The sequence below is a fragment of the Saccostrea echinata genome, unplaced genomic scaffold (genome assembly GCF_033153115.1).
Source record: "Saccostrea echinata isolate AGI-Se365-2 ecotype Australia unplaced genomic scaffold, CSIRO_AGI_Sech_v1 ptg000025l, whole genome shotgun sequence".
Taxonomy (NCBI): Eukaryota; Metazoa; Mollusca; class Bivalvia; order Ostreida; family Ostreidae; genus Saccostrea; species Saccostrea echinata.
In genome coordinates, this window is record NW_026889774.1 from 14,905,597 (window position 1) to 14,920,117 (window position 14,521).

At 33.7% G+C, this 14,521-nt stretch overlaps 1 protein-coding gene across 1 annotated transcript in view; it reads left to right on the forward strand.

Moving 5' to 3' along the window:
- Positions 1 to 336: 336 nt before the first annotated feature.
- The window catches only part of LOC133192915 (uncharacterized), an 804,603-nt gene continuing 790,418 nt past the window's right edge, over positions 337 to 14,521 (forward strand). Inside the window, 2 exon segments of the mRNA XM_061328921.1 lie at positions 337 to 1,596; positions 6,561 to 6,660. Of these exon segments, the coding sequence (XP_061184905.1) occupies positions 337 to 1,596; positions 6,561 to 6,660 (1,360 nt within the window).

Below are 14,521 nucleotides of genomic sequence, written 5' to 3' on the forward strand. Positions count from 1 at the left end.
GTTGTTTTGTTGTTGTTTTTTTTTTATTTATTTATTTATTTTTTTTGTTTCATATCTAATTAATACTGAACTCAAATATACAAATATAGTGTATGGAACTAAATATGTTTTCTTTTGTTTTAGAAATCAAGTCAGAATGGATAAAAAAATCCTACAGGCGTTGCTTGTGGGACTCTGTTATGTTTTTGTTTATCGTAAGTAAATTTCAACATAACTTTAACAATAAAGAATTCTTTTTGAATATATTATTTTATAAATCTCCCTGGGACTTATCGACAATAATTTGCTTTTATAGCTGTAGACCCACCAGACAACATTGGTAAGGAATACGTACTCATGTTCATGGAAAACTATAAATTGGAGAAAAACAGGACTTTCCCGCTAGAACTTTACATAAGTACTTCAGAAAAGACTACAGCACATGTTAACATTAAATCCCCTATATCATCCAATCCACACGTGGATCAAAACATAACAGTTCAACCAGGCATGGTACAACGCGTAAATATCAGCGAGGCCTTCCGAGTGGTTGGAAACTCAATATCTTCGAAAGGGTTGCTGATAAAATCAGATCAAGATATAGCAGTATATGGAGCAAACAAAGATACCTTGTCCAATGACGTATATTGTGCCATCCCTGTAGATGCATTGGGTATTGAGTATTATGCGGCTTGTTACGGCCCAGCACTCAAGAAAACGGAACTTGGAATTGCAACTACCGAGGACAGTACGTCTGTAACGGTAACGCTTCCAACAAGAAACAAAAATTTAACTGTTAATTATGGCGGGAAGATCTACAAAGCAGGCGATTCAATTAAAGTTAACTTAAACAAGTATCAGACTCTTCAATTACAAAGTACCTCAGACTTGACGGGTGCTCATATAGTTTGTAACAAACCTGTCGCTGCATTCAGTGGGAACATCAAGACTAATATTGGTGTTGGAATTTACGCTGACCATTTAGTAGAACAGTTAACTCCAGTTGATACATGGGGTAAAAAATTTGTTACGGCCCCTATTCCAAAACGAACTACGGGCGATTATTTCCGAATCATTGCTAGTGAAGACGACACTGAAATACAAATTTCAGGAATGACCTCAATAAAAATTCAAAGAGCTGGAGAATGGAAGCAAGTTACAATTCCATCTGATGATCACAAACTTATCACTTCCAGCAAACCAATCATGGTGACCCAATACGTGATGAGTCAACAAAATGACTCTGAACCCGCGGACCCATCCATGATGATAATACCTCCTTACGAGCTTTTTGGGGCAAAATACACATTTTCAACTCCTCAATACTCACGACCAGATTATGGCACCGGGTATGCTTATGACCATGAGTTCATAGTCATCGTAAAGGATACAGACCGTAAAACGTTATTATTGGATGACAAACCCTTCCCATCAAACACGCATTGGAAGCCTATTCCTGGCACTGATCTAGTGGGCGGCTACGTGACATTGACTTCAGGTTCGCATACTGTGCGGAACACTGATCCAACAGCACTCATTGGTGGATATTTGTATGGGCACGCTTTTCATGAATCATATGGATTTCCCACTGGAATGCGATTAGCTAAAATTAATGCTGTAAGTTGATTTGACATTGAAATACAAAGTTGTATATTGTCTCTTATTTAATTCCTTGTTTTAATTGATTATTTTCTTAACGCTTGGAAATCCCTCTCATAAAAACGTCCCTTTCTCACAACAAAAAACAATTAGCGCTTAAATAATCAACAAGGATATCAATATTCAGAATTGCTAAAACTGTATCGTTGTAAGAAGAAAATAATGCATGTCTTTGTATAGTTTGTACTTGCTATATTGATTAATTGATTGTGTGTTGTTTTACGTCCCATTCGAGAATTTTTCACTCATACACGGACGTCACCATATACCGGTGAAGGGCTTCAAATTAGGACCTTTACTCGGCACTTAGGGTCATTGAGCAGTATGGTTCTTTATCGTGACAATGCCTACTGTGACACTGGGGCCTCGGTTTTTAAGGTCTCGTCCGAAAGACCCGTAACTTTCACTCCAAAGTGCCGAGCGCATGGCGAAGGAACAGTTGCTACCTTTTTTTTATCGACTTAGGTCAGTTACGACCATGATTCGAACACGAAACCTTCCGATGACGGAGCTAGCGCTCTACCGACTGAGCTATCGTGGCGGTACTTGGTATATTTAAAAGATATTTCAATGAAAGGCAACTATAGGGACACCTGGGACTCGCTATTTTAAGGTTGCATTTTTTTTATTGAATAGGATCATAAGTGGGACTTACACGCAAGTTCTATGAACCTACATAAGTCTTACTGAATATATATTATGCCGTAACATATGTACATCGTGTAAGACGAACTAAACGAGGTCTCAGGTACGTCAAATTTATGTTCACAAAATTTATAACAAATCGCTGTATGTTTCAATGTTATGGTGCCAAATATATTCTAAAATTCCAGGAAAAATTGGACCAATTTCAATTTAAATTAACACTTTCTTCACTAAAATATCAAAATTTACATCAAAGATCCCCCACTTTTAATCTTCTTTTTTGAATATATAAGATAACTTTGATCATTCTGCTTAAATTCAGTAAATGTTTAAGACTTTAAAATAATTATTTTGCTTGTTTAACTTTTACTGGCAGAAAAATGACATTTTGTGAGTGCAGAAAGTCAAATAATTGATTATGCGAAGTAATATGAAACTTTTTCTTTCTTAAAATTTTTAATGCTTCTTTTCAGGATAGATAAATTGGTCCCCAGTGATTTATTTGGATAAAAGTTATTTGAAAAAAAATTTCGAAGAAGTAAAGTGCAAAAATGTCATGTTAAATGTACCTTGGCGCCAGTGTATTGACCCCCGTATTTTGTTTTGATTTTTAACTACGCTACATGTATATGTAAAGATACTAACTAGAGTGTTCCAAGGAACGCATGTGTCGCCTGCTTTGTAGCTTCATTAAAGATGTAAATAAATCTAAGTGTAGTTAACTATTTATTTACCACTAGTATGATAGTTCATGAATGCACAAATAGTATAAGACTGCGGAAGAGTCTGACAATCAAAGAAAATATGATTCCCAACCCTTAAATGAATAATTAAGTTGAAATTATTATAAATAATAATTTATCATTTTACGTGTGTTAATACCTGTTTCAAAGTCTTTACACCAATACGTTCCATCTCCACCATGGAAGAGTTATTGTTCTTTGTGCGCTCTTTTGTGAAAAAGGCAGAAAATGTACAAATCTCGCGGGATATCTGGGACAATCGTAACAACATGTAAACAATCCCTAACAAAAAAATACTATAGTTAACTATAGTTTACTATAGTTAACTATAGTAAATGAAAGTGTCAAAGTGATCACTATACTAAATCAAAGTTTTCAAAGTGATCACTATAGTGTCATAGTTATCAATATAGTAAATCAAAGTTTTCAAAGTTATCACTATAGTAAATCAAAGTTTTCACCAAAGTAAATCAAAGTTTTCATAGTGATTACTATAGTAAATCAAAGTTTTCATAGTTATTACTTAAGTAAATCAAAGTATGAAAGTTATCACTATACTAAATCAAAGTGTCAAAGTTATCACTAAAGTAAATCAAAGTTTTCATAGTGTCAAAGTTATCACTATAGATAAACTATAATAGTAAACTATAATTAACTATAGCATTTTTTTTGTTAGGGAATATGTTGAATGTCGATGAAAAAACGCCTTACAAACATGCAAATGAGACACTATATTGTTGTAGACTTTACATGCATCAGAGGTAGAAACGACAACAATATAATTTACATGTATATATACTATAGGAAGTTGTTGACAAGTGTTAGTCTATCACGACTTACAATGTGCATGCCTCGAAAACGTAGTAAATTTTATCAGTGGATGATAAATCCGGGGCTTTTGCACTCTCACTTATGTCTATTAGTTCTTATACTCTTTAATGGGAATGACAAATACGTTTAACATACTAATCTGGATTGAAATCGGCATGTTTTGTATTAATATTCTCCGCTACGTCATGTTGTCCCAGCCAGACAACCAAACGCGCCTTTGATTTGAAGAATTCCAGTAATAATTGGAACGTATTGTCACTCTACACGATCCGTTGTGGGATACCGATCCTGATGTATTTTCATAATATTTAAATTTCAGTTTGTGTGGTAACTGAATATCATGCAGTTTCAAAGTACAGTATTATAAGCTCATAAATACGTATAAATGCTAATTATCAACACCCCGCCTCTCAAAATTCAAAGTATTAAGTTAAATTAAACTGTCCGGGGTATTTTTGCAAAGTAGGACAAAGGTCAAGGTCAAGTGAATTGTAACGCTGGCGTTTTCCATTATGTTTTATGACAATCAGTGCACATGCTAAATAGCAAAGACTTACCCCTTAAATGTCAAAATTATGCTGTATATTGGCACTTTTAACTTTTTGTAAAGTAGGTCACGGTCAAGGGTCACGACGTCGGTACCATGGCAATGCACAAATGTCATAGTGCCAAGCAATATACTGTATGTGCAAAATATCAAGTCTATATCTCTTACAGTTCTTGAGATACAAGGTGTGATAGATGGACAGACAGACAGACAGACGCCGGGTAAAGTGATCTTTAAGTGCCGCTCTCTCTCTCTCTCTCTCTCTCTCTCTGCAGGCGACACAAAAATAAACTTGACAAAAAAGACTTTCGAAATCAGGATCCAACCTCCTTACGTTACGTTTCAGTTTTTACCTCTATATAATATCGTTATCTTTAATCTTTCCAGAATTCATTCAAACTTCAATTAGAATTTTTTATAACTTTTTTTCTCTGCAGATACTTATTAACATTTCTTTTTGGACGAACATAGTAACTATATTTTTGGCGTCAGATCAGACTAGATTTTTATGCACATGAGGTTCCAACGTGACTGACAAATCAGCAGAGAGAGGTGAATTGCTTTATGGGTTACTACATTGTAGGAATACTACAGGAATTTTACTCTAAAAAAACCCAAATCTACACGTGATCGGAAAAGCACTATGAACACTTTTCGATACGCATTCCTTAGATGAAAATACATGTATGTCCATTATTGTTCTACATATATTAGTTCAACATGCTGACATTTATAACAATTCATTGTTAAATAAACAAGGTGGAATTCTAGGTTTCTCAAAACCATGTTGTGAGGGATTTGTGTCTGTATTCCTTTGTTGTACTCTCGGTAAATACAAAATTCAGGTGGATTCCCTGACCACAGACAAAAGACGGACGTCTGATTAAAATATTATTATTATTATTATTTGGTGGGGGTGGGGGGGTGGGGTGGAGATAACGATCAGAATTCAAGCTCAAAAGTCAATTGAAACAATGCAAATCAAGAGTGGAGCAAACATGGAACTCTAAAAAAATTAAATGTGGGATCAGGTGCCATTGACAAGTAAGCATTTTATGTCGACAGGTTACACGTACCCGCCGTGTGCTTATTGTCATGATCAGACAAATGGAAAATTCCGTTGACGATTCAGTATTTAAATTATGACCTATCAATTAGTATGAAAAACTTCAGTCAGCATTCGACTTAATGATAGATTGTATTGCTGACAAGGTAATTATATCGACCACAGAACTTTAGAAATAATGACTTTAAACGATACTGTTGATATCCTTGTTTTCATCAACTTTTTTATCAATAGTTTGTCTTGTTTCAGAAATTGTTTGTACTTGTACTTAAAGCATGCTCTTGCGTATCGAATCAACTGGGAGACATAAAGTCCATATGCAGATGATAATTAACTGTTTTAGTTTTGTAAACTTTATCCCAATTAAGCTTAAAACCTTTACTGTATTAGTTTTCCGTGCAGGGCGACAGTTTTAAGAACTTGTTCACTCAATATTTCAGAATAAATGTGATTCTGAGAATTTTTTTGTATTGTTACTCAAGCTTTTTATGGCGGTGGATGATTCTTAGAATTGTGAAAATGAGAAAGTTCTCGGACTTGTGAACATTTTCAGACCTCGGTTTTAAGGAGACAGAACATGTTTTTTGCAGGAGTATATTTTAGAGGCATAATTTTAGTTGAATATTCCTGTCAAACTTAGTAGGGTTCAAAAGTAAAATATTCATATATAACGGTCACGTTCGACTCACTCATCCGAAGGTCCACAAGACTAAAGATTTATTAGTAAGAACGTTCACTGGTCAGATAGTTCATTTTCAAACTCTTACACCTCTTTGCCTTGAGGAAGTGTTCATTACAGGCACGCAACTGAAGTTATTAGCGATAATATTAATACATGTAAAAATATACATTTACGTATGTCATTCAATATGACTGAATTTAGACGGCACCCTTGTTAAATTAATCTCATGTTGGATAAATAATTTTTTTCTTTCTTTTTTAAATTGAAATCTATTCATATTTATATTACTGGGACTGATTCTCACTATGGACCACTCACTAAAACAAATTCACCTGATTTTTGTGAAAATGATATACATGTACCGATTTCTTTGTTATCTAAAGGAGAGTTATTTAAAATTCATTTTAGCCATGTAAGCGGACAAATTCTGTTCCTGGAGATGGCATAGATAATGACTGCGATGGAAAGATTGACGAAGAATTGTGTACCACAGAGAATCACCAGAAAGGCATGTATAATTGCAATAATCAAACATACTCATGTAGTAAATTTACTTTTTAAAATAGTTGATTAATTTACAAGTGAGTCATGTTTTTAAAACGTACATTTTTGTCTTTTAATGTAAACAAAAAAAGACATTAACCCGTGCGTGCATGGGTTAAGGAACATGTGAATATCAGTTTGCCAAATGTAATGTGTAAGTTATTGGAGTTCATCCTTTTAAGAATTTAAAGAAATACGAAATTGTAAATGGAATTTATCCTTAATGAGATACAAAATAGTGATCATTATTTTTAATATAAGCGTTTTGTTGAGATTTTTTAGGCTGAATTTGAAGTTGTATATTGTATATCCGGACGTATACATGTCATTAATTTGAGTGTAAAGGCAACAATACTGTAAACCAACTATTATTTGTGACATCTTTTATTCTTTAGTTTGGAAGCCATCCGCGACAACTTATTTTCGCAATGAAGGTAGCATTCTACATAAACATAGGTGAATAATTGATTCGCGACGAGAAATATTTGCGGATATTTCTCGCTTGAAAATAAATGTTGGTTTACAGTATTGCATTTATTAAGTATATCCTATAGTTATGCATTTTTTTAAATTTGTTGCTGTTTTTTTTTTAATATTTTTTTTTAATTTAATTTTCGTCTGCAACGGGAGACCTTATTGTTTCGTTTTGTGTCTTATTTCCTATTTTTCAGGAATGACGCATTGTTACAACGCGAAATGTAAGAACAACGCAAAATGTAATAAACTGGGATTATTACATTTTGCGTTATTACATTTTGCGTTGGGATTAAGGAAAATGTTATAATGCACTTTTTTGTTGTTACATTTTGCGTGACTTAATTTTTGTGTTGAAGACAACGCAAAATGTAATAAAACAAAATATAATTATTTTCTGTATTGTGTTCAACGCGAAACATCACAAAATTGATTTAAACATGTAACAATGGGAAAACTCGCTTTACTAAATAGACAGACAGACCTATGACTATGAGCCAAACGTTATGGCTTTTACGGACATTACTAAATTGTATTTTTTAAAACTCTGTTTCTAACATTTTTATTGAATACTTATAAAACATTAACTTAACTTTGATTGGCATGTCTATTTATAAACCAGTCTGTATCATATATCCGTCATTGACATTCTTAATTACCAAAGATTGACCAAGGGTCCATTAAAATCTCTTGATGTGCATGTACGACGTGCATGTGTACATTGGTTAGCAAATTAGAACTGCATTTGTGTCTGGCGAGGAGGAACAGGGGTAGGGGTTACTTCATATGTTGATCATTGTATTTTTATGCGCATGCAGAAACTATCCATTTTATTATTTGAAGAGTAGGAGAGAGAGACAGAGAGAGATTTTTTTTTAATTTTTTGCTGGTCTGCAATGCACATGATTTGTAAAACAGTATGAAATCTTACTTGTCAAGAAACCCCCTACCCGCTATATTTACATCTGACAGTAAAAATAAATAGATTTCTTTTCTAAATTCCATACATGTGCCTATCAAAAAGAAAAAGCAAACTGATACAATGATCTTGGAAACCACCCCCCCCCCCATAACCCACACACACATACACGTGCGCAACAACGTTTCTAATTTGCAACACCTATGATTTAAATACCAACTGATTTTAAATGGCTAATGAATCAATATATAATGAAATCAGATCTATTATAAGAATAAGCCTATATGTTTTTTTCCTTTTGTTTTATTTTCTTTCCGTTTATTTTCTTCATCAGCTACTCAATTGAAAATTATTCTCAACCTGACTGACTAAGAAGTGTGTAATTACATTTTGCATTGTTGCATTCTGCTAAATCTCGACACAAAATGTAATAACGCAAAGTGTAATAATCCAAAAATCGTGTTATTACATTTTGCGTTGATCTCGACGTAAAATGTTATAACGCAAAATGTAATAATCCCGGTTTATTACATTTTGCGTTGTTATTACATTTCGCGTTGGAACAACGCATTATTTTCACAGGCCCGTAGGAAGCAAATTCAGTTTGTGGGGAGCACAGCCATACATTTTCAGTTGACAGTTGAGGGGGCACTACCAAATATTTCCTGACAAGAAAAAAAAGGTCATCAGACTTTTTTGTTGAGGGGGCACAAGCATATAGTATCTACGTTAACTGTTTTATCCCCCCCCCCCCGTTCCTACGGCCATGTTTCATATCTCCAGACCTTTTTTGATTCTTTGAAAAATCACTTCCGGCCGCATTTTGTTCCCCCGATTTTCATTTTTTTTTAATTTTCATTTTGTCAACGCAATTTCTTACAAATGACTTAAGACAGAATCATGATATTTTCAGAAAAGATACATGTACATGTACAGAAGAACATCTTTTTGAGCTAAATGTATGCATAACGCCTTAAGTAGTATTTGCATCCTTTGCTTCCGTCGACACCTGACGTGAAAATAAAGCGATTAAGAAAATGAACAGTTTTGAATAAAGCCATGAAGGACTGATGATCCCATTGATAATTCAAAGGTACTCATGGACAAGACCCCCCTCCCTTCCCCCATATTGAACCCGGGGGCTGTTGGACATTTCTTCAAAAATGATATGAATTTTATTGCACTTATTTATTTTGTTTTCCATAGGAAAAATCGAAGAAAAAAGCAAAAATAATCGTCCCATTCAAAAATACCCCACATTACATGCGAGAAAGGTATGCTACTCCGATTTGTTTACATTGTACCCCATTGATCTTTTGGCTGTGTTACTACGCAAAATGTACAAATGTAATAAACCAGGATTATTACATTTTGCGTTATTACATTTTTCATCGAGATCAACGCAGAATGTAAAGCAAAATGTAATAACAGACTGTAGAAAAAACCAAACTGGAAAAAAAAGTTATAATCAATTCGTTGACATGTTGTAGAGGGCCCTGGTGACGGAGTTTGGTTCATTGAACGTAATGTACACAGATGTGATACGCGTTCTATTTATATTAGTCCAATAACTGATTTATTTTAAAATAGTTCTGAAAACAATGTTGAAGCAAACAAAAAACAAATCCAAATATCAATTGAGAGAGTAACCCGCTTATGGTGACGGAGTTTGGGTAGTAGGGAATATATATATATATATATATATATATATATATATATAAAGCACATTTTACAACAACTCTTAAACTAACATAACTCTTAAACTAACATAACTGCCCTCAGTGAAGAAATATTAATATAGAAAGCACAAAGAAATTCACTTTTACAAGGATACCCACTTCCGCCCCAGCCCGGGGTTGAACTCTCGACCTATGGAATCTGTCTCCTAGCAGTACAGGAACAGCGCGCTAGACCGCTCGGCTATCTAGGCAAGTCAAAAAACTTGCTTTCGATGCCGATGGAATTCTCGCGGCGCTGTCCTACACTACACGGTCATTGAGAATGAAAGTGAGATACAGTTATTTTGACATTAGTTTTATTAGAGGATCGTTACCAATACACGTTGTAATGAAATTAATTTTTATTTATAAAGCACATTTTTCAACAACTCTTAAACTAACATAACTGCCCTCAGTGAAGAAATATTAATATAGAAAGCACAAAGAAATTCACTTTTACAAGGATACCCACTTCCGCCCCAGCCCGGGGTTGAACTCTCGACCTATGGAATCTGTCTCCTAGCAGTACAGGAACAGCGCGCTAGACCGCTCGGCTATCTAGGCAAGTCAAAAAACTTGCTTTCGATGCCGATGGAATTCTCGCGGCGCTGTCCTACACTACACGGTCATTGAGAATGAAAGTGAGATACAGTTATTTTGACATTAGTTTTATTAGAGGATCGTTACCAATACACGTTGTAATGAAATTAATTTTTATTTATAAAGCACATTTTACAACAACTCTTAAACTAACATAACTGCCCTCAGTGAAGAAATATTAATATAGAAAGAACAAAGAAATTCACTTTTACAAGGATACCCACTTCCGCCCCAGCCCGGGGTTGAACTCTCGACCTATGGAATCTGTCTCCTAGCAGTACAGGAACAGCGCGCTAGACCGCTCGGCTATCTAGGCAAGTCAAAAAACTTGCTTTCGATGCCGATGGAATTCTCGCGGCGCTGTCCTACACTACACGGTCATTGAGAATGAAAGTGAGATACAGTTATTTTGACATTAGTTTTATTAGAGGATCGTTACCAATACACGTTGTAATGAAATTAATTTTTATTTATAAAGCACATTTTACAACAACTCTTAAACTAACATAACTGCCCTCAGTGAAGAAATATTAATATAGAAAGAACAAAGAAATTCACTTTTACAAGGATACCAATTTCCGCCCCAGCCCGGGGTTGAACTCTCGACCTATGGAATCTGTCTCCTAGCAGTACAGGAACAGCGCGCTAGACCGCTCGGCTATCTAGGCAAGTCAAAAAACTTGCTTTCGATGCCGATGGAATTCTCGCGGCGCTGTCCTACACTACACGGTCATTGAGAATGAAAGTGAGATACAGTTATTTTGACATTAGTTTTATTAGAGGATCGTTACCAATACACGTTGTAATGAAATTAATTTTTATTTATAAAGCACATTTTACAACAACTCTTAAACTAACATAACTGCCCTCAGTGAAGAAATATTAATATAGAAAGCACAAAGAAATTCACTTTTGCAAGGATACCCACTTCCGCCCCAGCCCGGGGTTGAACTCTCGATCTATGGAATCTGCCTAGATAGCCGAGCGGTCTAGGGCGCTGTTCCTGTACTGCTAGGAGACAGATTCCATAGGTCAAGAGTTCAATCCCGGGCTGGGGCGGAAGTGGGTATCCTTGTAAAAGTGAATTTCTTTGTGCTTTCTATATATATATATATATATATATATATATATATATATATATATATATATATATATATATACTAGATGAAATCCCGCGCAAGCGCGGGGAATTGAATTTATAACACTACCGACAGAAAATGTATTGTAGTTTCTACTGATAGCCTACAGACTTATAGCAGGAAGAAATACTTTGTTCAAAATCACACAGGAAGTAAATGTACGTCTCCACCCCCTTTTTGTAAAAAAAAACTTGAAAAATAACTATTTCATTTAATTGACGTTTATTGCGAAACCTGTTATATAATGTTATGGATATTGTACTTCAGATACTCTTATTTCATTTCCGCCAAGGATAAAAGGAGCGAATACACATGTATGCACATTTTACTGATAAATTTATTGTGGGGGGGGGGGGGTAAAAATTCACAGGTACTTTGGTCTTGGTTTATAAATATGTATGTACCTTATTGATATATAAAAAATGTACTTGACCTTTTTTTCATATCAATAAGGTACCCGATACATACATATTTATATACCAAGACCCAAGTACCTGTGTAAAAATTAGCTGCTTAACGCCCTATGAATAGGCTGAGTATTTGATACAAAAGACTGTATTCAGAAAAAAAAAACCCTGAAATGTATTGATTAAAGCACAAAATTTTACAGCTTTAATTATATTTGAACAATATCTTATCTATTAATTTTCTCTATTCATGTAAGCAAGTTTATTACGAAGTACAAATTGTACTTCGGGTTCGTTGCCACGATGCTCTCAGTAAGGAAAATACAAATTTTACCGATAAATTTATTAGAAAAACCTACTACATATATGTAATAGTCTTTCGATATATAAATATATTCACAATTTATAGTGTTATCAATGATTTACCATTATTTCAATGACCATTCACACAAAAGCTTTTTTTAATTTTCATGCAGAAAAGATAGTCAACTCTGTGTAACCAATACTTTAATTAACATGAATTTTAAGCGACTCTATTTTGAACAAAAATTTATGACCCATTGACATAATTTTTTTTTTAGCTTGGTAAAACTTTAACCACTTCTGTGCCACAGGGCCGATTTTGGCAGCGAAAGAGTTAATACTTGCTATTACTTTTTATGCAAATTGTTTATATGTTGAATCTTTTGCCTATCTTTTGGCCTCTTTACACTTTCCAAAAGATGAAACTTAATAAAAATTGTTAAATATTTTTTCTTACTGTCAAGCATTTTGTTCAAAATTAATGTACCCTTAGCTACAACCAAAGACATGTATCTTTATTATAGTAAATTTGCTATGCATTAATTAGGCAAAGAAGTTTGTATTAATCATTTTAACTTGTTGTTACCAACCAATAATTTGTTTTGGGGATTATTAGGAGCCAGATTCCCAAACCTTAGATGACAAACATTTCTTAATTTCAAATATTCCGTTAAAGGTTTTTGATAAAGCTGCTCTAAACTACTATTAAAAACAATCTTAATTGAAAGAAACCCCATACACTACTGCGTTTAGGACAAGGGGTTGCCTTATTGCTCAAAAAGTCAGAACAATTTCTCATAAGAGAAATAACATAAAAATTTAAACATTTGAGTTCCTTTGATTGACATCAAGGAAAAGGGTCTACCCTCTATTATTGAGAGTTTAACAGGCCGAAAAGTCAGCATTTTGCTAACCAATACTGAAGTAAAGATGTTTGCTTTGATATTCGTAGCCCGTTGATATTAACCCATAATCTATTTTTAGACAAATTCGAATTCTTAGGGGCCAAGTCGCTCATTGGAAATATTTTTGAAAGTATATTTAGTCAATGTTTTCAAACCTAAAACATAATCCGAATTGTTTGCACTGTAAAAAGCCTGATGGGGCCAGTTTCTGAAATAGAAATTGCATTATCTATACATGTAAAAGTAAACTTTTTCTTCACTATAATATTTTTTCGTTTTGCTATAGTTTTTATTATAGTTAACAATAATTTTTACAACAGTTCACGCAAGTTTTTTAAAGCATACGTTAAACCTAGGGGTTAAATGACGCGAAAAGCAATTTCTATTTACTCATAGAACAAAATATATATAAGTTCATTAAAATATGAATTCTTTTGTATGATATTAAAAAAAAAGAAGGTCTGACCCGTAAAAGTAGGGGATTTAATATATATATATATATATATATATATATATATATATATATATATATATATATATATATATATATATATATATATATAAAAAATTATATATATATACATTGTATATATATATATATTTCTTTAGATGATGATCATGATGGTGAAAAGGATGAAGACTGTGCGCTTCCGCTGCCGGGTGAGTAGTTGAAACAATGATCAATTGGTTTTTATTCTACTCATTAGCATTCGTTGTAAAGAGGATATTTTTGCTGATCTGAATCACATTCATGTTAGAAAATTCTCTCTATCCATTCACTGTATACGGTTGCTCAGTCGGTAGATCGCTTGCTCCGTGATCAGGAGGTCGTGAGTTCGAAAATGACGACAGTTCGTAAAACAAAAAGAAGTGGGAGTGTTTACAACAAGAAAATTAACGACATTGTTGACATTTCAAATTACTTTTTCACATTGTTTTACGGTTTTGAGTCTAGTTAAGGAGGTTCGATCCTGAGCCTTTGAGCAGATTTTGGTCTGGACCTTTATTTCTAAAATTCTGCATCTTTTTTAAGTTCTAACATTAAATTTGGATTCTACAATGCAAATTAAACTATATCCAATGAAAAAAACGTGATTAAATTCCATTCAAATAGGATTAAGCCAGGAACTATATTTTGTGGCGGAAGGTTTTTTAGAAGAAAATGATCAATTTTTTCCCTTTTAAAGTATATACAGTACTGTTAAGTTTAAATTCCTATTTTTCCATGCTGGTTGCACACAGAGCTGTTTTTTGCACTGAAATGTTTTATTCTGGTTCTGAAATATCTATTAAATTATTTCTTATGAATTCTTTCATTATATTGTGACAAATATAGTAAATATATTCTGAAAGTCCAGGAA